General features: G+C 41.2%; 1 protein-coding gene across 1 annotated transcript in view; it reads right to left on the bottom strand.

Moving 5' to 3' along the window:
• Nucleotides 1-372: 372 nt before the first annotated feature.
• The window catches only part of CMTM4 (CKLF like MARVEL transmembrane domain containing 4), a 93613-nt gene continuing 70570 nt past the window's right edge, over nucleotides 373-23415 (bottom strand). Inside the window, exons 3-4 of the mRNA XM_037815502.1 lie at nucleotides 9024-9122; nucleotides 373-7970 (exon numbers count right to left, since the gene is read on the bottom strand). Coding sequence (XP_037671430.1) covers nucleotides 7806-7970; nucleotides 9024-9122 — 264 coding nt within the window. The 3' untranslated portion in view covers nucleotides 373-7805. The remainder of the gene's footprint in view (nucleotides 7971-9023; nucleotides 9123-23415) is intronic.

The raw sequence follows: 23415 nt of genomic DNA on the forward strand, positions 1-23415 counted from the left end.
CCTGTGGAAACCAGGTGCACAAAGGACCTCAGAGCGGCAGCCCAGGGGGCCCTTGGGTAGGTGTTTTGGCCAGGTCCATGGGAAGAGGCGAAGCACTACAAGACAGAACAGGATGCACAGCACCAAGTACAGAAAGGCAGCTCCAACTGTCACACAACATGTTCTGAATGTGGGAGAGGTGAAAGTACGAAGCCGAGAGAGGCACACAGTGGGGTGTTCATACTCCACTTCACCAGCCCCAGCAAAGCTGGCGGTCGGCCTGGCATCCCAGAGGGCTTGTCCTGTCCATGGATTATGGCTGTGTCCACCCTCCACCCAGGAAGCCTGTGCAGGGGCAGGAGATACGTTAGAGGAAGAGAAGAGGAGAGAAAATAACATTTTTACATGTCCATTTATTAAACAAGAACTCCTTCATGACAATTTAATACAATATTAGCGATCAGTGTTGAGAAAATTATTTCCCTCTACATACAAAAATACAGATTTGCACACTATGAAAACAATCAGGACAAGTACCATGAAAAATTGGTCCTTCAAAAGAAAGTGAAGGGCAATGTGAGACTTTGCTGTCAGGGATAAATAAAAAGGAGTCAAGCACTTGGGGCCCCCAAAACCACTCCAGGTGGGCAGAGTCAGACCCGAGAAGCAGTCGGAGCTCGGTGGCCCCTTGCAGGGGATCCATCAGTTTGAGGAGACGGGGTGGGGGCTCTCAGCAAGCACAGCACCCATTTGGTATCTCAGAATGCCCTGCGGCTGTGTCTAAACCGATAAAAAGAAGCTGACTTAACACTGCCCCCAAAGTGCCACTCAGGAAGTATCCATGCGTAATCACTGGAAAGACTATGACTTTGCCACCTGACTTGATTTCCTTTGTTAGTTTATAAAATAACTACATATTCTGACCCTTCAAGAGGATGAAAAATACTACCATTTTGTTTCAGTAACTCGATACCTTCATTTTGCAATGGCTCAGCTAGTTCACTTGACTTTTCCTGACCTGCCAGTCCTGCAGATGGGAGAGCAGGAAGAGCAGCCAGAGAGCATTACCTGTGTCTTGATACCATCAAGCTTCTCATGGCAAACAATCCGATTTGTTTAGGCCAAAAACCTGGAAAGGGCCACTGAACTGACCCAGAGCACCCACGAACCCGTGTGGAATCTGGGTGGAAGGATTGCCTGACGGCCTGGCTGGCTCGGCAGGGGGAGGCAGGCCTGAGCGGCCCGGGGCAACGGCAGGCCAGAGCAGACCCCGCTGCTTGCCAGCCCCCCACAGCGGGGCAGGAGCCAGGCATGGGCCTGCCACCAGTTTCAACCAAAGAAGGGAAGACAGAGCACTGATGATCTTCTCTTTTTAAGAATGGAGCAACTTTCCTCTTGCTGTGTGAGGTGTGCCATGCCTCTCAAACACAGCAAAGGGTTCAGAATGCCAAATGCAATTATACTGAGTAATCATTATTTCACAGAAATATACACTCACTCTCAGACTATTTAAATAAGCAGAAAGAAGATGTTAGGCAGCAAGTAGCATAGAAGAGACAGGGAAAGCCAGTTTTGTTTTGTTTTTTTTAAAAATACATATGAAGTGAAAGAGGAAATGGCCAAACCTCAAAACTAGCATTGCCAAAAGCAATATCAAAAGGACACAATCTAAAATCATGCTACAAAAATAGTGTTATCTGGCTTAACTAAATGTACATCTTTTTTTCAATTCCATGATTGACAAGAGTGCTTGTGTGACACACGGAAGGCACCAAAGGTGAAGTGATTATTATTTGTCTTAAAATATACAAAGATAGAACTATCTACTCTGGGAAAAAAAAATACAGTCATACCTATAATAAATAGTTTACTGTTTTGCCATGGGTTCCTGAGCCCCTACAAATTTCAACATATACAAATACAAATAGTTTCAATCTCTAGCATTCTCTTAAAGGGAACCACACTGAACAAAATCAAGTTATGAAAAACACTGATTTTATCCAAATATATCAATTTTACTGTGGGGCAGGATTTGAAAACTCATTTTTAAAACAGGAAGAGGTGGTGGGCCTGAGCCGTGTGGGGTGGCCCCTGCCCTCTCTCCCCCCAGGAACCTGTTGCCCCCGTGGCCTGGGACCCGCCAGGCCTCCCTTCGAGCCCTGATGGCTTGCCTTCCTCGCTTCTGCAGAGAGGGGGACAGAGCTCAGAAACTTCCAAAATCATTCTGGAAAGGCAGGAAGGCAAAACCACCTCAGAGGGAAGCCCCTGTTAGGCTTGGCCCCACCTAGGGCAGGCATCAGGTCACCCCCTATATTCTCATTTTCCTGACCATTCCTTTGGGTTGCTTTCCTATTAAAAGGCAGCAGTTCCTACTAGGGAGAGCAGTGTCACCAAAGATGACTCAGATGTAATATTTTCAGACTATTACTGAATCCCATAGAAACCATTACCAGAACCTTGTAAGACATCTTCTCTCCTCTGAGAAGAAACTTTGGGCGTTGCCCTAAATCCCATCCAGAAAGCTGATGAAGGTAGCTTGAGACAAGTTCTTACTTGTAAATAAGAACCACAAAAGTTCAGACAGCTCACCAGAGCCCAAGCGGCACTGACCCCTCAACCTAAGGCTCTCTGGCCTTTGTGTATTACGCACCCCAAAGAAAAGAGACCATCTCAGTGTGCCTGGGTGGCAAGTCACCCAAATAAAGTCTTAGCAAAAACATGTAGACAGACTAACCCTATGAAATAGATATGCTATTCAAGGGCCCATAATCTAAACTTAATTCTAGGCAAGTTGCCATTTTTTTTCTTCATTGTTAGGTTTATAGAATAAGAAAACTACAGAGGAAAAAGAATCTCAAAGGTTGAGAAACTGTATCCAAATGAAAAAAGATTACATTCCAGACAAAAGAACGGATAAATATATCAAGACCCACTTCTCTGCCTCAAGCCTAAGGAGTGTACAAATGAAGCACATTTTATTGGAATGAAGAAAGTCTAACAGAATATTCACTTTCAGAAGAAAAATCTACTAGATCTAACAGATAATTTCTTGCAGAGACAGTTTCTAAATAAAAGAAATGTAAAAGGTCAAATATTTCAAATTACCTTCTCTACCAGACAGCTCAGATGATTTTAATGACATCTGCTGAGAATAAATAGATTTTATAAAGAGGCAGGGAAGTCTATGAAGCTAAAGGGAGGCGGTGCTGGGTCTGTGTCCTAAGTGTCAAAGGTGGCACCCAAAACACATTCTGAGTTGCCTGTGCAGACCCATGAGTTCCCAACTAGACACCAAGAGCCCACCCATAGCACCAAGGAATACTGGCCCCCATCACTTGAGCTGATTTCAGAACACAAGACCTCACTTCTCAAAGGACAGCTACGAAGACAGTTAACCAAGCACATTATTTCGAGATGGCCTGGATTTGTAAATATGTCTAGTGTTATAAACAGACTGGCAGCAAGGAGAGCCTGGTGTGCCGGGGCCTCCTTCATCTCTCACCTCCCTCACCTGCCCCTGCCCCGATGCAGCAGGTTGTCCCACAGGCCTGTCACCTGACTGGTCTTGGAAGTGGGTGCTGATAAAATACAAAGGCTCTGGGGAAGAGAAACCCTGGATACAGCAACTTCACTAGGAGCTAAAAGAAAATCTGGAGGCCTCAAAAAGCTAATGGAGTCCCTGGAACCAGAGCAACTTTTCGATCTGCTCAAGAGAATTGACAGCAGTCCTTGGCCCAGAAGGGGTCTTCTCCTTTTGCTACCTGTCATTTCCTGGTGATAAGATATAGAGAAGAGGACAATCTAGCAGTAGCCACACTGGTTTCCTGGTTGCTTTGCTGTGAACACTTAGACCATCTATTCCTTCCAGAATCACTAAATTGGCCACATGCTGTCTCTGTGCTCTATTCTGCTGTTAGGACAGTTCCTGCCACTTGCATAGAAAAGCTCACACTGACAGGGATTAGACCGTGGCCTGCTTCTTAGAACACAGGGAAAGCTGAAGGATTTTTTCCCAAGCAGCACATGCAAGTCTACGAGAAGAGATGAGCCTGGGCCACACCTGGGACATGACACCTGACACCCTAGGCTCTGCAGGCAAGAACTCACATATGAGTGTGGACATCAGAGACGGCCTGTGGTTTCACCTGAGACTGAATCACGGAGAAAGCCTAGAAGAAAGGCAGGTAAAACTGCAAACTTTAAAGAGTAGGAATGTTTTCAACTGAATCACAAGACTCTTGCCAGAAGCATCCCAAACAGGGTTGAGGTCAAGGCACCCCATGCCTAGTAGGTACCTAGGTCGGCATTTGGGCACCTTCCTGGTGGGATGGGGAGAACAGTGCCCCAAGGGCAGGTGACGTCAGCCTCCCAGGGCCAAGCTCCTCAGACTGGGCCGGGGTCCTCACAGGCTTCCCTGCAGCCTGGGCTGAGCCTTGCCCAGCCTGCACACTTTAGCTCAAGCAGCCAAGGAAGACATGGGGATTGGGACTGAGCATGCTGTTTTGTAGGCAAAGGGAATCTACTTTGGATGGCTGTTGCTACACTGGGAAAAAATCTATTTTTCTTTACTTTAAATCAAATCTCTCTTACATGATTTTAATCTGTAACAGCCCTTGCCCTTTCCTAGGTTTATATGGGACCAAGAAGTGTCTTTAGGCTTTAATGATTGTAATCTCTCTGAATAAAAGGGAAAAAGTATTTCCCTCTGTGTTGTCAGCAGCGTGAAGGGAGGGTAAAGGAGAATCACCAAATAGACCAAATCAGTGCCAAGAAAAACTTTCTCTGAAGACGTCAGTGTTTGCATCCATCTAAAACCACCAGAGGTTCCACCAAATTCTTGAGGGTTTCAGCTGTACAGTCTCCAGGAACAAATTCAAATTCATGTAGCAACTGCAGTTCTCTTCAAGTTTGGCTTGAACTGTGAAAGCCAGTATTGTCCCATCAGAAAAGTTAGAAAAACTAAGGTTACCTCAACCTTAAAATGCCCCAAACTTTTGGAAACATTAAATGTGAAAATATGCTTTCTCCAATTTGCAAAGAGGTCATTTTAAGTCCCCCAAATCTAGATTGTCTTCTGTTTGTACATGTAGGGTAGCAACTAAGGAAAGCAGAGGATTCTCTCCATTCACCATGGACAGTCATGTGACATTCCCTCCAGAAGCCTCCTCAGCACACTGGCTGGTTGCGATGGAATGTGTGCCTGTGTGCGGCACCAGTTAGAAAGTGTACACAGCCTCCTGTGGTTCTAGTGGGAGCTAATTAAATATAAGGAAATACATCTACAAAAACCATGGGGAGCCCCATGACACAAAGGATATTAAATAATTACAGGGACATAAATAATTCCAAAGATTCTAATGCTAGGATACAAACTAACTCCCATGTCCCTTGGTGGCACAAGACCTACTGTTTATCATCTGTCAGTACTGACAATTGTGATGGGCTTCAGAACTGTTTCTTGCAGCGACAACACATCCTCTGGAGGCCAATCAATTGTCTTTTTACCAGGTGATAAACCAATTTTATTGAAACGACTTGGGAAAACTTGGGCAACAATCCCGCCTGAATGGTCTTTTTTTCAATCTCACTTCAAAGGCAGGCTGTTACTGAGGTCAAGTAACACGACTCCCAGAGGAAGATTTCTGATAAAGTTCAGGGTGGTCCTTCCAAGTGGGTCCCATTTAATGAATGGCTGAGTCTTGGCAGCCCTGTTTATATACAGAACTCTCACAGAGGGCGATAAGCCCAATTTTGACTATGCAACACACTCAACAAATGCAAAATAAATACACAACATGAACAGAAAAAATCCAGATGTCATAATCGTCCCCCAAATCTCTAAGTATAATAGGTTCAAAGTTTGTGAAGCATGAGTTGTAGACTCCCAATGTAAGTGGGAAGAGGGTGCTATCAGACCTGCGGGGCAGCACGCCCGGCTGCAACCAGGCCAAGGTGCCCTCTGTGGGGAGCTGAGTTGCCACCAGACTAGCTGGGTCCGTACCAACAGCCCCTGGCCCCGGAAAGGACTGCAGCAGAACTCAGACTGTACTGGACGTTCAGTTCAAGGAAATAACCCCTAACCCGACCCTTCAGAGACAGCACAGTACCATTTCCTGCAGAATCCTCAGCTTAGCAACATGACCCGATCAATCCTCTAGCAACATGGAATCAAGACACTGCTGTTTTATGATGAATACAATGGTGCATGTACAGAGATGGACACTTTCTCACACAAGCTCTCCTCCTCCCACCCCGATCACATATTCTCTCTCTTTCTCTCCCTCTCTCTCTCAGTTATCACACAGTACACTGCTAAAGCTGTAAACGGTCCTTAGTACAAGACCCTGGGGATTCTCCATATTACTGCAAAATTTTCCAGCCAACAGTGTTTTTTCCTCGGCAAGGGCTAAATACAAAATATTAGAGCTAGCAGGAGGTTTGTAAACATTAAAAACAGTTCAAAGAGTAAAAACCTGGCAAATTAAAACTATTTTTCCATAAAAGATACACTTAAAATCCAATAGGAGAAAAAGAAAAGGGAAAAAAAAAACAAAACAAAAAACTAAAGCATCAACAGGGGCTTGTTTAATTCATTCAGCACAAACAATAATCTTTACTTTATCAAGAATCTAATAAAAAACCTTAAGTAACTAGAATTTTCCCCAACAATTTCCAAGACTGATGTTCATACTTATGACCCCGAGGCACCAAAACCTACAATCAGTGCCTTCTGAAGCATCAGTGAAAGGATGTGTCATGGTGCAAATTCAAGCATTTTCAAATCCTAGACAACTGTATTCAGAAACACTTTACAGCTCTCCTCAAGCATCTGAAAATTAGCACACATCCATAAAATGGAGGGGTGTGTGTGTCTACAGGTGTATATCCCTATTTTAACACATATACAAACACATACCCCCTACCTGTGGTCCATGAAGCCAGCAAATGGGCTAGTGCTTTGGCTGGTAGAATGGACTGTATTTCCTTCATGGCTTTTACCTGAGAAGGTAAAATTACAGAAAATCTGCAATTCGGCCTCCAAGTATTTAGGGTAGGTAGGGAACTGGAAAACAAGACAGTTCCCATATTCCTGGAGAAGAATCTGGGAAGGGATTCATTTGAGGAAGAATCAAGTGACTTCTAAGCATCAGCAGGCCCATGGAGCTGCTCCAAGAGGACACCAGCTTTTCCCACCCCTCTAAGGTCCAGACCCAGCAAAGAGGTCAACCAGTACATCTGCCAAGACCCTCAGTATCAAACGTGGCCTTTTGGGCTTGCTGGCTGTCTCGATGCCCCAGACATGGAAGATGAGCAGTAGGTGAGGATCCTGGCAGCCACACTCAACACTGACCCAACGGGCGCCCCAGCAGTGTGGGATCCCCGGAGGCTGCCCAAGATCACCGTGGGTTGACCGTCCCAACCCTGTACCTTCCTTCCTTGATTGTTTCCCTCTTAGCAGCCCCACTCAATCCAAAGTCTTGACATAACAGGGTGGTTCAGAGTCAGATGTGAAGCCTGTACTTGGGAACAGTTAAGATCTAAAGTGGACATGGTCAGCCAGTGAGGCCGCTGCTTCACGGCCGCCAAAGCCTGGAGAATCCGTGGGCCTCTCCAGCACACCGCTGTCTGAACTGCTGGGTATGGGGGTTGCCTCCACCCACATTCCCACTGACAGGGCTGCTCTGAAAACCCTTTCCCCAAATGAACTTTTACCAAAGAAGACAAAATTCAACTTAATCACGTGAAAATCTGACACGACGCGGGAAAGAAAACTTGATTGAGAGGATGGGCACGAGGACAGGAAGGGAAAGGACCCTGGCAGGTCCTCACGTGTCCAGGCGCTGGATCTCGGGACGACCATCCACGTCTCTGGACTCGGTGCGGGCTCGGATGTAGTCGTTGGTACTCTGTTGGCGGATGCTGACCCTCCATTTCTGTACTGCCAAGAATGTGTTCACCGCGTACACTGCAGTTGCCAAGAAGCCAAATATCTGAAGGAAACAGGAGTGATTAGTCCTCGGCACACTGCCCGTCGGTGGGGTCTCTGGGCCAGTGGAGGCCTTGAGTGGCTCACACGGTGACCCAAGCTGCCTCTTCCCACCTCTTCCCACTCCACTGGATGCTCAGCTGTCAGACCGCGGCTGAGGCTGTTGGCCCGACTCGTGTGAAATCCTGCTAGAAGACAGCCTAAGGTTTCTTTTGAAGTATTCTGGACTACTAAAAAAGAATCACCAAATCACCTCTTTCTGCAGCACCTTCATGGCCGCTGGTCTTAGATGAGAAAGTATAATGTGTTCATCTAGAAAGTCAGTATGGTCTCACATGGGAGCCCAAATCATACCACGAGGGCCGACATTCCAAACCACAGCCCTGCTTGCTACCCAGATCCAGCTGCCTCCTACCCAGGCAGCTTCACCTGGTCAGCTCCAGGGAGAGGAGCAGCAGGGTTTTTCTTTATGTGACAATGACTGATGGATCTAATCAGGGACACCTGGGAGAGCAGCTAGTTTAATACTTTCTATAAACATGCTAATCTCCCCCACCTCAATTCCAAAAGTGATATATGTTCTTTGTAAATAGAGAAAGGCAGAACACAGAGAGCAAAAGTCTCCCACTATTTGGTTCCCACTCCACACCCAGGAAGCACATCACCTGACTGCTCAATGTTTAGACCCACAGTCACAGGGAAGCTCTCAAAAGCCACATCACTAACAGACATCCAGGGCTGTGCTACGTGCAGAAAAAGCAGTGGTTCTCAAACTTGAGAGCGAATCAGAATCACCTGGAGAGCTGGTCAAAAGGCATTTCTGATTCAGTGGCTCTGGGGTGGGGACCAAGAATTTGCATTTGTATCAAGTTCCTGGGCGATGCTGAGGCTGCTGTCCCAGACACCACACTTTGAGAACCACAAGACTGAAGGAACTGGAACCTGACCCAACACCAGTAACAAAAAACAAGCAAAAGGAGAACGAACAGGACGCCTGCCTTGGGGGGAGAGAGGAGCGCAAGCCACAGCCAGTGTTTAATAGTCTGAGTCCGCTTACCACAGCAGCGATTTCTGCACCGGTTTTGTGGTTTAAAGCAGCCAGTACAATCGATGCAATAAAGAAAAAGAAAGTGCTGAGTCCAGTGTTGACCAAATCCTAAAGAAAAAGATAAAATAAAATCACTGGAAAAAAATCATTCCTCCCTGTCCTAAATGCAATTGAAAAACTTTAAAAATAAACAGGGCTCCCTATTAATTGTGCCTAAGAAGCTCCTTCTGAATGCCTCTGTTGCTCAGATGTGGCCCTCTCTCTCTACCTAAGCCAACGTGAAAGGTGAAATCACTGCCCCCTACCCCCCACATGGGATCTGACACTCAGGGGAGTGAATCTCCCTGGCAACGTGGAATATGACTCCCGTGGAGGAATATAGACCCGGCATCATGGGATGGAGAACATCTCCTTGACCAAAAGGGGGATGTGAAAGGAAATGAAATAAGCTTCAGTGGCAGAGAGATTCCAAAACGAGCCAAGAGGTCACTCTGGTGGGCACTCTTATGCACAATATAGAAAACCCTTTTTAGGTTCTAATGAATTGGGGTAGCTGGTGGTAGATACCTGAAACTATCAAACTACAACCCAGAACCCATGAATCTTGAAGACGATTGTATAAAAATATAGCTTATGAGGGGTGACAAGGGGATTGGGAAAGCCATAAGGACCACACTCCCCTTTGTCTAGTTTATGGATGGATGAGTAGAAAAATAGGGGAAGGAAACAAACAAACAGACAAAGATACCCAGTGTTCTTTTTTACTTTAATTGCTCTTTTTCACTTTAATTATTATTCTTGTTATTTTTGTGTGTGTGGTAATGAAGGTGTCAGGGTTTGATTCTGGTGATGAATGTACAGCTATGCAATGGTACTGTGAACAATCGAATGTACAATTTGTTTTGTATGACTGAATGGTATGTGAATATATCTCAATAAAATGAATAAAAAAAAATAAAAATAAAAATAAATCAACAGGGCAATACCCAACCTCCCCGATGGCAACATATTTGAGTCTTGATGCCCCAGGGGTATTGGTCACACAAAGGAAGGCGAAAATGATAATGGTTTACGATGATACCTGATTAATCACAACAGCAAAATCCACATTTTTAACCCACCGTGCTACCATTTCTTAATGACAATACAGAAATAACAGCCCAAACTGCTAACCCATGAGGGACATACCCACCAATTACCATTTAGAGTTCTACTGTCATCTTTTAAAAAACACTTTCAAATCATCTGGCATGCACAAAGCTCCCCAAGAATTCAGAATTTAAGGAAACAGGTGAAATCCATCCACCCTCACTGGTGACAATTAAAACATGCTGTTTTCATATAGACAGAATGCACCTAATCAGACCTCAGACTCTTTCTTATGCAAGGTCTTTCAACCTCACATAGCTAAAGCCTAGAGGGTCTTCTCCCAAGCTTCTTGAGTGCCAAATCAGGTTTACCATAGCGAATGTTGCAAAGATTTAACTCCCATCTTATTTGTAGAAAGGAACACATAGCATGATTTTTAAGAATTGTGGGCCAGAGAGGGTTCTAACTAAGCATATGACTTTGGACGAGCTCCTTAATTTCTCTGTCTTGCATGGAAATAGCACCCCTTCTCCCAGTGTTGTTTTAAGAAGGGAATGGAACAACACCCGGAAAGAGCCAAGCATGGGGCCCAGCCCACAGTTAGGGTTCCCTACATATTTATTCTGTTACTTCTGTTGCTACTTTGGCATTAGGCCCCCGGCAGCCTGGATCATGCCAGAGTGTCTCTAAGATCTTTACAGGGAAAAAAAATTCGGGAGAAAACCCCAACTGCTTAAGTGCCACTCGGACTTCACCATCAACACCTGGTGTGGCCCTCTTGCCTGGCCGGGCTTCAAGGTCAATTTTCTTTTGTCTGAATTGCAAAAAAAAAAAAAAAAAAAAAAAAAAAAAAAAAGGTTGTTTGAACCATAACAGTACTGAGCCTGTACTGCAGGAACCCAACAGGCTCCTCTCAGCCATTGCTTCTGCATGGACTAAGGAGAGCAGCAAGGCACTGACTACAAAGCTCTGTTCAGAAATGTCAGCAGGATGATTTTCAGCTATGACCTGCGTTAAGTCAGGACAAATTTTTCCACATATTCAAACCCGACAATGTTTAGCTATGCTCAGGTCTGGGTAAGATGCTGTAGTACATACTTTCCAATGACTATTCAGAAATAGGGAAAATGTTTCATAATACAACACTGTGGTCAAACACCAAACAAAACAGTATATACACTAATAATGACTGTGAAAATAGAGATGTGGTCAAGGGCGAGAAGGTAAACAGGCAAAAATTTAAAAGCTGCAGGATTATCAGTGGTTTTAAATTTGTCCTTAGTAATAATTAACAATAGTAAATGGAGACTAAAAAGATGAATTTAATCAGAGAATACATGAAAAAAAATTCAAAAAGAAAATTTTAAAATACAAGTTAATCTCCCACCATGATCTGACAATTATTTGGGGGACCTCATAGAGGAGATCAGATTAAACCAGGGGGAAAATATCAGCAATTGCTAATAACTATCTGCCTCCTCAAATTTCACTGTATTTATGTATTAAAATGCTGAAGGACTTGTCTAAAAAATGAACCTGAACATAATTAAGCTTCTAAGAGCTGTCCACCAGCCACGTATGGCTATTTAAATTTAAATTAATTGAATTATTAAAAGAATTAAGTTCTCCATTCGCACTAGTCACATTTCAGGGGCTCAATAGCCACATGCAGCTAGAGGCTACGACATAGGACAGCACAGATCAGAGAACATTTTGTTATGAGAGAAGGCTTTATTCGACAGTGCTGCTCTAGAGCTGATGACTGGTTCACAGGGAACACGGGATAGGAGAACAAGTAAACCACCATCACAGGGGCTCATTCAGCCAAATCCAAACTCTGGGACATGACATAGGACTAACAACCCAGTTTTTCTTAAAGGATCAGTGGAATAAAAAGAAGAAAAATGCAAAGGAGAGCTGTTTGTGTAGATCCCATTTGGATGAGTTGAACAAACCGAATGTAAAAGGACATTTTTGAGACAGGTGGGAATTCTGAATATGGATGAGGTATTAAATAATTATTAAAGAGTTAATAATTTTGTAGGGTATGACAATGGAATAGTGCTGTAGTTTAAAAAAAAGAGGTAGTAGAGAACAAAGGATGCTATTCAGGCAACTGATTAAGCAAGTTTTTGGAAAATAATTGCATTCCTCCCTAAACCTTAAACCAAAATAAATCAGATAGAACAAGAATTACATGAAAAAAGCAAAACCACAAAAGTGTTATGTGTGGAGGAAGAGTTTTCCAAACATTATATCAAATGCAGAAAGCTTAAAGTAAAATCTTAATAAATATTAAACCTTAAAATAATAAGCAATTTAAAAAAGAATTATAGATGGTCAGCAAGCAAAAAAAAAGAAATGCAAATTAATTTGGCAAGCACGTACTACTTTCCATCTGTAGACTGGCAAAGACGACCACATCCAGTGTTAGTGTGTTTTGGGGAGAATGAAAAGACTAGCAAGTAGGGCTTAAATGGTGCAACTTTTTGAGAAAGTCATTTGCCAACAGGTATTGAAGGTTTTGAAGAGGTTCATATAATTTACCTTTGAATTCCACTCTTAGAAATTCACCTTAATATTATTCTAGCACAAAAAAAGATCTAAGCGTAGGATGATATATGACCATTATTTAAAATAGCAAAAAAAAATTGGAAAGATACACAATCTCAGAACAGGGAAGTCATTAAATAAAATCCATAATGGAACACAAGTCAGTCATTAAAAATAATGATGTAGTTGTATATCTAACATATAAGATGGAATTCTGGTATGAGTCTTAAATGATAGTTCAAATAATAAAGCATGACTTTAACAGTTCCATTTTTCTTAAAACACTCACATATCACACATATGTATGCATATGTGAAAAACAGTTTGGAGGAAACAGTTTAAAAGGACCCAAATTTGGGTATTACAAGTGGTTACCTTTGGGTAGTTTGCATCACAAATGATTTTTTAACAGCTTTATTGAGATAATAATTCGTATACCATACAATTCACTCATTTAAAGTGGTACAATTCAATGGCTTTTAGTACATTCACAAAGTTGTGCAACAATCAACAAAATCTGATCTTAAAACATTTTCATTACTCAAAAACCAAACCAAACCAAACCAAAACAAAACCCCATACTGATTAACAGTCACTCCCCATTCCAATGCCTCCTGCCATAAGCAACCAATAATCTAACTTCTGCCTTTACAGATTTGCCTATTCTAGACATTTCATATCAATGGAATCATATAATATGTGATCTTTTGTGACTTACTTCTTTCACTTAGCATAGTGTTTTCAGGGCTCCATCCACATTGTAGCATATATCAGTACTTTATTCCTTTTTATTGCTGAATAATATTTCATTATGCAGACATACCACATTTATCCATTTATCAGTTGATGGACATTTGGGTTGTTTTTACTTTTTGGTTATTTTGAATAACATTGCTATGAACACACAAGTTCTTGTGTGGAGATATATTTTCATTTCTCTTAGGAGTAGAATTGCTGGGTAATTACATGATTTTATTTTTTCTATTCAATTATCTATATTTCCTAGTTTTTCTACAATAAACACTCATTACTTACATACTTTAAAAGGCCTAAACTGGGATAATGCAAAAGTTAGTCAGTATCAAGTTGCCAAATGGCAGTGTAGGAAGTTTTTGTTGTTTTTTAAATTTTTTTATTAAGATTTATTCACATACCATACAATCATCCAAAGTATATAATCCATTGATCACATTACCATTATATAGTTATTCATTCAGCACCCTGATCTATTTTTTTAAACATTTTCCTTGTACTAGAAAACGTGAAAGCAAGAGTAAAAAAAACAAGAGTAAGAACAGAACACCCAAATTGACCCCCTCATTCTTCCTTTAGTTTTTTTGTTTGTTTGTTTTTGCCATTTTTCTACTCATCCATCCATACACTGGACAAAGGGGAATGTGGTCAATATGGCTTTCCCAATCATTGTCACCCCTCAAAAGCTACATTGTTATACAATCGTCTTCAAGATTCATGGGTTCTGTGTTGTAGTTTGATAGTTTCAGGTATTTACTGCTAGCTATTCCAATTCATTAAAACCTAAAAAGGGTCATCTATATTGTCATAAGAGTGCCCATCAGAGTGACCTCTAGGCTCTTTTTGCAATCTCTCTGCCACTGAAACTTATTTCATTTCATTTCACATCCCCTTTTTGGTCAAGATGCTCTCCATCCCATGATGCCGGGTCTAGATTCCTCCCTGGGAGTCATATTCCATGTTGCCAGGGAGATTCACTCCCTTGGGTGTCAGATCCCATGTAGCGGGGAGGGCAGCAATTTCACCTGCCAAGTCAGATCAGCTAGAGAGAGAGGGCTACATCTGAGCAATCAAGAGGCATTCAGGAGGAGACACTTAGGCACAATTAAAAGCAGGCCTAGCCTCCCACCGCTAGAAAAATGAGAGAGCTGGAACAGAGACTGGAATTAACCGAGTGGTAACCCTGGAACTGGAACAGGCATTTAGAACAACTACAGGAGTGCCAGAGGGAAGCGAGAGGCTGCCGAGAGTTCAACTCTTGTAAGTAAAGGCACAAACCAGCAACCAGCCCCCACTGTTGAGCCCCATGGTAGCAGCTGTGGAGAAGGCTGCTGCTGTGGCAGTGCAGCCCAAATTCCAGGAGCAGCCAGCTGGGACCAGGACTGGCAGAGGCAACCTTCTCTTCTAAAAGTTGGAGCTGAGGTTTGAGGTTGGTCTGGGAGATCTGTGAGGGCCCAACACGGAAGCTGGCCTCAGTTTCCGCCCTCTGGTCAGTTGCCCTTCCAGCCTCCCAGTATCCAATTGGACATAAAGAGCTAGAGTATTTTTTTCCTGTTCTAGCTGTTGTCCTTTGCTGGTTTGGCAGACCCCTGAGGGCACAGCATAGACTCTGGCCTTGCTCTCAAGCCCTTTCTGCAGCCACAGAAGCTTTTGGCCTCACACCAGCATCTACCACGACTTAAAGACCCAGAGCACTTTTTCATCGTTTGTGTTTCTTCTTTCTCTTTCTTGTGTTATTTAGTCCTGAAGATCCCTGAGGGCCCAGCACAGATGCCAACCTTGGTTACTCTCAGACACAGCATCTTCTGCCTTTACACCAGCATCTACAGGGACCTAAAGAACCAGTGCACTCTCTCTCTCTCTCTCTGTTTCTTTTGGTCACTCGGTTTTTTTTTTCTTCTATTTTACATTTTTGGGTCTGTCAGATCCCTGAGGACGAGCAGGGTCACTGGCCTAGGTTTCGGCCTCAAAAGCAGCAGCTTCTGGCTTCCCACGGGAACAAGAGACTTGAAGGAGTAGTGTGCTTCATTATTTTTTTTCCTTTTTAGTTGTTTTTTTTTTTTTTTTCCTTCCTATTTTCCCCCTTTTGCTCCCTTTCTTTCCTTTTTTTTTTTTTTTCTCCTTCTTGTTCTTAGATTGGTGAACTGAAGAGTGGGAGAACTAGATTTTCACAGTGACCACAACGTAATATTTAGAATATCCAGTTCTCAACAAAAAAATTACAAAACATACAAGGAGACAGGAAAGTATGGCCCAGCAAAAGGAAAAAAGAATTTGACAGAAAATATTCTGGAGAAAGTGCAGTCTCTGGAATTACTAATTAAAGATCTTAGAACAATGCTCATAAATAGGATCAATGAACAAAGGAAAACATGGATAAAGAACTAAAGCAAATCCAGAAAACAATATATGAGAAAGATGACAATTTCAATAACAAGACAGAAATTCTAAAGAACCAAATGAAAATTCTGGAACCCAGAAGTACAGTAACTGAAGTGAAAAATTCAATAAAGGGGTTCAAAAGCTGACTGGAGAAGGCAAAAGAAAGGATCAGCAAACTGGAAGAAAAAACAATTGAAATTGTCCAGGCTAAGAAGCAGAAAGTAAAAAGAATGAAAAAAACCCCACAAAAAAAATAGAGCCAAAGGAACCTGTGGGACACCATTAAGCATCCCAATATACGTATATAGGAGTCACAGAAGGAGAAAAGAGAGATAAAGGGCTAGAAAAAAAATTTGAAAAAGTAATGGCAGAAAATTTCCCAAACCTGATCGAAGATATGAACATACAAATCCAAGATGCTCAATGAACACCAAGCAGGATGAACACAAACAGGTCTACTCCGAGACACATTTGATCAAATTGTCCAACACCAAGGACAAAGGCAGAATCTTACAAACAGCAAGAGAGAAGTGATGAGTCACATATAAGAGATCCTTAATAAAATTAAATTCTGATTTCTCAATAGAAATCATGGAGGCCAGAAGGCAGTGGGAGGACATATTTAAAGTGCTGAAAAAAAATTGTTACCCGAGAATATTATACCTGGCAAAGTTGTCCTTCAAAAATGAGGAAGAAATTAAGACATTTCCAGATGAACACACCCTGAGGGAGTTAATTACCACTAGACCTGCCTTAAAGGAAATGCTAAAGCGAGCCTTCCATGTGGAAAGGAAAGGACATTAGATAGTATCTTGATGCTGGGTGAAGAAATAAAGATCTGACATAAGTATAATATTGGCAAATATAAGTGCCAGTATTATTTCATTTTTCATTTGCAGTGCTGTCTTTTACCTTTTATAAGGCTGAAAAATTCAAATGCATAAAAAGCAAGTGTAAATCTTTGTACCTAGGCAAACAATGGATAAAGATACCATTTACAACAAAACATAAAAAGAAGGGATGGAGGGACATAGGTATTGTGTATGTGTAGGTTATTAAGTCAAGTTGGAATCAACACAAACTAAACTGTAATAAATTTAGTATGCTAAGTATAATCCCCATGGTAGCCAAAATGAAAATATCTAAAAAATCTACGTAAAAGGAAAGGACACATGGATGAATCTTGAGGACAATATGTTAAATGAAATGTCAGACACAAAAGGACAAATATTGTATGATCTCACTGATATGAACTAATTATAATTTGTAAACTTATAGACATAAAATAAAGAATATAGGCTACCAGGATACAGAATAAGGCCAGAGAATGGGGAGTGGCTGCTTAATATGTGCAGAATGTTTAACTATGTTGAACTTAAATGTCTGGAAACGGATACAGATGACAGTAGCATGTTATTGTGGAAATAATTAACAGTGTTGAACTTTGGGGGAATGTGGTGGAAAGGGGAAATGTAGAGTCATGTATGTCACCAGAAGGACCTGGAGGTTAAAACATGGAAATGTATAACAGTGAACCTGTGATGGGTGATGACTGGGATTAACAACTGTACAAATATGAAAAAGTTCTTTCATGAACTAGAACAAATACATGACATTATTACAAGAAGTTAATAACAGAAATATATATGGGAAAATGTATCTATTGCAAACTATGGACTATAGTTAATAGTAATATCTTAATATTCTTTCATCAGCAGTGACAAATATACCAAACCAACACTATCGGTCAATAATGTTGATAATAAGGGCTATGTGATGTTTCGGGTTTTCTTTTTTCTTTTTATTTCTTTTTCTGGAGAAATGAAAATATTCTAAAATTGATCATGGTGATGAATGCACAACTATGTGATGATTATGTGAGCCACTGATTGTATACTTCAGATGGTTTGTATTATGTGTGAATATATTCCAGTAAAATTTCATTTTTTAAAAAAAGGAAAAGTGATTCAAAATGGTTCATTATAAAAGATCAGCTAAACAAAAAGAAAGGCAATAATGGTAAAAACGAGGGACAAAAGACATATAAGCAAAAATCAATTAGCAAAATGGCTAAAGTAAATCTTGCCTTATCAGTAAATTTTCCTAAATGTTTAATAGATTAAATTATCCAATCCAAAGACAGAGATTGGTAGAATGGATAAAGAAACATGACCCAACTAAATGTCATCTGCAAGAGAACCAGCTTAGATCCATAGATATGAACAGGCTGAAAGAGCAAGGATGGAAAAAAAAAATTCATACAAATAGTAATCAAAAGAGGTGGGGGTCGGCTATATTTATAATAGACAAAATAGACTTTAAGTCAAAAACTGCTACAAAAAGACAAAGAGGAACATTATGTATCGATAAGAGAGTCAAGCGAACAAGAAGCTTTAACAATTATAAATATATATGTACCTAACAGGAGAGAATCAAAATATGTGAAGCAAACATTGACAGAAATGAAGGGAGAAATAGACAGTTCTATAATAATACTGGAAGATTTCAATACACAACTTTCAACCCTGGATAGAACATCTAGACAGAAGATTGATAAGGAAATAAGTAACCCGAACAACACTATAAATCAACTACATCACTTACAGAAAGAACACTTCACCCAACAATGGTGGAATGTAGACTGTATGCTAGGACACAAGAGAAGTCTAAATAAATTTTACAAAACTGAAATCATAAAAAATAACCTCTTTGAACACAATAGAATGAAGTTAAACATCAATAACAGAGGAAAACTGGAAAATTTACCCAAAAAACTGTGAAATTAAACAGCACACTTAAACAACCAATGGATTAAAGAAGAAAGTATAAGGGAAATTAGAATATACTTAGAGACTACTGAAAACAAAGGCACAACATGCCAAACCTTATGGAATGCAGAAAAGGCAGTGCTCAGAGGGAAATTTATAGCTATGAATCTGTATATTCAAAAAGAAGATCTCAAATTAATAACCTAACATTACAACTTGAGGAACTAGAAAAACAAGAACAATATAAACACAAAGTTAGCAGAAGAAAGGAAATAACATTAGAATGAAGATAAGTGAAACAGAACAAAAAAACAATTGAGAGAATAAACAATAAGTTCATTCTTTGAAAAAATCATTAAAATTGACAAACCTTTAGCTAGACTGACACAGGAAAAGAGAGAAAAGATGGAAATAACTAAAATCAGAAAGGAAAATGGCATCCCTACTGAACTTACAGAAATAAAAAGGAGAATATTTAAGAACAATGGTATGCCAAAAAAAACTAGATAATCTAGAAGAAATTTTAAAATTCCTTGAAATATACTGATTACCCAAACTGATTCAAGAAGAAACAGAAAACATTAACAAACCTACAACAAGCACAGAGATTGAATCAATAATCAACAACCTTCCATGGCTTCACTGTGAATTCTATCAAACAATAAAGAAAGAATTAACACCAATCCTTCTTAAACTCTTCCAAAGAATTCAAGAGGAGGGAACACTTTCTAATTCATTCTATGAGGTCAGCATTACTCTGATACCAAAGGCCAGTACACATCACAAGAAAAGAAAATCACAGACCAATTTTCCATACAAATATAGTTACAAAAACCTTTAACAAAATACTAGCAAACTGAATCCAACAGCAGCATATTAAAAAGATTTAAACCATGATCAAGTGGAATTCATCGCAGGAATGCAAGGGTAGTTCTAATACACTACATAAATAGAATGAAGGAAAACACCCACATATTATCTCAAAAGATGCAGAAAAAGCATTCAACAAAATCCAGCATCCTTTTTGATAAAACACTCAGGAAAGTAGGACTAGAAGGGAACTTTCTCAGCATGATAAAGGTCATTTATGAAAAACCCACAGCTAACATCATACTCAACGATGAAAGCTTTCCCCCTAAGATCAGGAACAAGACAAGGATGCTCATTTTCACTTTCTTAGTTATACAATCATGTACTAGACGTTCCTGCCAGAGCAATTAGGCTTAAGAAAAAGAAATAAAAGGTACCCTAATTGGACTTTATAATGAAAGTAAAATGACAACCTATACAATGGGAGAAAATATTTGAAAACCATATATCCAATAAAAGATTAATATCCAGAATACATAAATAAATCCTCAACTTAACAACAAAAAGATAAACATCTCAATTTAAAAATGGGCAAAAGACTTGAACAGACATCTCTCCAAAGAAGATCTACAAATGGCCAGGAAGCACATGAAAAGATGCTCATCATTAGCCATCAAGGAAATGCAAATCAAAACCACGAGATACTATTTTACAACATTAGAATATCTGCTCTTAAGGAAACAGAAAATAACAGGTGTTGGAGAGGATGTGGAGAAACAGGAACACTCATTCATTGCTGGTGGCAATGTAAAATGGTGTAGCCGCTCTGGAAGAGTCTGGCGGTCCCTCAGAAAGCTAAGTATAGAACAACCATATGACCCAAAAATCCCACTACCCATCCACAAGAATTAAAAGCAGGGCCTGGAACAGATATTTGCACACTGATGTTCATAGCAGCATTATTCACAATTGCCAAAAAATGGAAGCAACCCAACTGTCCATCAATAGATGAATAAACAAAATGTGATCTATACACACAACGGAATATTATTCTGCCAGAAGAAAAAATGAAGTTATAAGAATTCTGCTCTAAGAAAAAATGAAGTTATAAGACATGCTGCAACATGGAAGAACTTTGAAAACATTATGCTCAGAGAAACAAGCAAGACACAGAAGGCCAAAAATTGTATGATATCACTCATAAGACATGACTTGAAAATAGCAAATTCACAGAGCCAGAAAGCAGAGTAAAGGTTCCAGGGAAAGAGGTGGGGAGTGGGAAAGGGAGACTGAGTGTATGTAAAAATAAAAAAAAGAAAAACAGAAAAAATACGTTAGTATCAACCACCTGAGTTCCTTGGCCATGAAATAAAATCAAGGATCATAGAATCACCCTGCATATTAGGAGTTGCATACTGGCACGCCCTCAGATGGTTTTTGGTGTTGTTCTTAAAATTTTTTTATGCAACTGTGCAGCAAAGGATTAACTTTGCCCAAAGAAAGGTTTGGCGTTTGGCCCCAGCTCCTGGGAGGTAATCTCTATGCCCTCGGGATGTCCTGCCTGCTAAGAGTGTCTTTGCCTGGGAGCCTTGGGCTACACTGGATAGCCCATGTTGATGTTATTTATGGTGGGATCCTGGAGTCACACAGTATCAGCTCCACCTCTGGAGGGCTGGAGACTAAGGTCTACAGGACCCAGCCACAATAAAAACTCACTACCAAAGTTCAGGTGAGCTTCCTGGTTGGCAATGCTCCATGCATGTTGCCAAATGTAAGTGCTAGGACAAACGCTGTCTGCATAACTCCACTGGGAGAGGACAAGTGGAAGCTCGTGCCCAGAACTTTTCTGGACACAGTCCTTGAACCTTTTCCCATTGCTGATTTTAAATCTCTACCTTTGGCTGTAACAAACTGTAACCATGAGCGTAACAGCTTTTCTAAATTCCTTGAGTCCTTCTAGCAAATATGAAACCTGAAGGTGGTTTGGGGGACCTCCCAAACTTGCAATTATGTTGTTTAAAAATTTTAAATGCTTTTAATGGGATTTATACTCTATCAGACACATGCTGTCCAGTTTGGCACAGCCTTCCCCAGCCCCTACCATCTCACACCCAGCCACTTTATGTTCCCTGCCTGGCCCCCGAAAACATCCAAGGTTGCATCCCCTCTTTAAGCTAGGAGGTGAAGAGGAAAGTCAAGGAACAGGACTAGGCAATCATCTGGTCCATCAGCCCCTGACATAAATACACGCCTTGGGGTAACTCCATTCCAGTCCCAGAGAACGAGTCATCCTACAAATGCCCCACCCTCCCATACTCTGTGCCCAGAGAGCACCTGATTATCTTTCAAGGCTCAGCTGGAATCTGGCATTTTCTCTGAACCTTCCCCTACTGACCTGCTCCAGGCCTCCTGCCCAGAAGAATTCATTACACTTTGTCTATGTTTTCCCAGGCCTCATACCAACCTGGATCATAGAGAGCACACAGACCACATGAGAGCAGCTTGCGTCTACCTGCTCTGCTCTTTCAATCCAAAAAACTAGCACAAAACAGGTACCCAATAAATGTTTGCTGAACTGACTACAGATGAGACATCTGTAAACACGTTCAGCCCAGGGCTGCCACTGCAATCCTGCTTGGTTCCCAAGCCACTGGGCTCTGTGGTTGGCTCTAGTCTCAGTTCTACACACTGGTAAAACAAAGTTTAAGACTACTCGGGACACACAGTTCACTGGCTTGTGCTCAAATGGCCCAGGTATCAAAGGATAATTATAATACTGATGACAGTGGCAGTTACCATTCAGGGAGTTCTTACTGTGCCAATCATTTTACTTCCAGTGCCTCAGTGAACCCTAATCTTACTATGATCCGAAATAACTATAAAGCAGGACTTCTTGTTATTGTCCTACTTTTATAGATGAGAAGGCTGAGACCCAGAAAGGATGAGTCATGGTTAAGGGCTAAGGATCTCAGCAATGGCCCCTCTGGGTGGCTTCACTGCTTGCAACCCACCAGAGCAGCCAGTCTGGGCCATCATATGGGGAGAGGTCAGTGAAAGAAGCAGAGGCCACAGAGGTCACTGAGAAGGTGTAGTCAAGGAGGAAGAAGAACACTCAGAAGACTGTGGTGCCATAGGAGCCAAGAGTAGAGAGTATGGCAGGAAGGAGAGTATCCCACAGCAGATACTGCTAAAATGTGCTGTGGGATGAGAACTGAAGAGTAACAAGAGGGTCCAGGAACATGGAGGCCCCCAGTGACCACAAAGAGGGCTTTCAATGATGCAATGGGAACAGAAGCCAGACCGACAGAATTGGGTGAGATTATCATAAAGTCAGGATAGTGTATTAGGGGAAGGGGTGGTAGTTGTGTATGGGAAGGGACACATTCTGGAGTGTTGATGCTATCTTATTTCTTGGCCCGGTGGATGGCTACACAATTTTTGCAATTCTTCATTAAATTGTACATTTACTGCGGAAATACTAAACTTCACCACCTGAGGAATTCGTGATACTCTCACAAGCATTGTGGACTGCCAAATTAATACACGAAGCCCTCGATCTTGGGGCTTGCCCTTTATGAAACATATTCCTTCAAAGGAGAAGCTAAGTCTACTTATAATTATGCCCAAGAGTCACCCCTGAGAACCCCTTTTGTTGCTCACATGTGGCTTTCTCTATAAGCTGACTCTGCTGGTGAAATCACGACCTCCCACCTATGTAGAACATGACTCCCAGGGGTATAAATCTCCTTGGCAATGTGGGACATGACTCCCAGGGATGAGCGTGGCCCTGGCATCATGGGATTGAGAAAGCTTTCTTGGACCAAAAGGGGGAAGAGAAAGGAAACAAAATAAAGTTTCAGTGGCTGAGAGATTTCAAATAGAGTCAAGAGGTCATTCTGGAGGTTATTCTTATGCATTATACAGGTATCCCTTTTTAGTTTTTAGTGTATTAGAATAGCTAGAAGAAAATATCTGAAACTGTTGAATTGTAATCCAGTAGCCTTGACTCTTGAAGATGATTGTATAACTATACAGCTTTTACAGAA

Source organism: Choloepus didactylus, chromosome 22 (assembly GCF_015220235.1).
Source record: "Choloepus didactylus isolate mChoDid1 chromosome 22, mChoDid1.pri, whole genome shotgun sequence".
Classification (NCBI taxonomy): domain Eukaryota; kingdom Metazoa; phylum Chordata; class Mammalia; order Pilosa; family Megalonychidae; genus Choloepus; species Choloepus didactylus.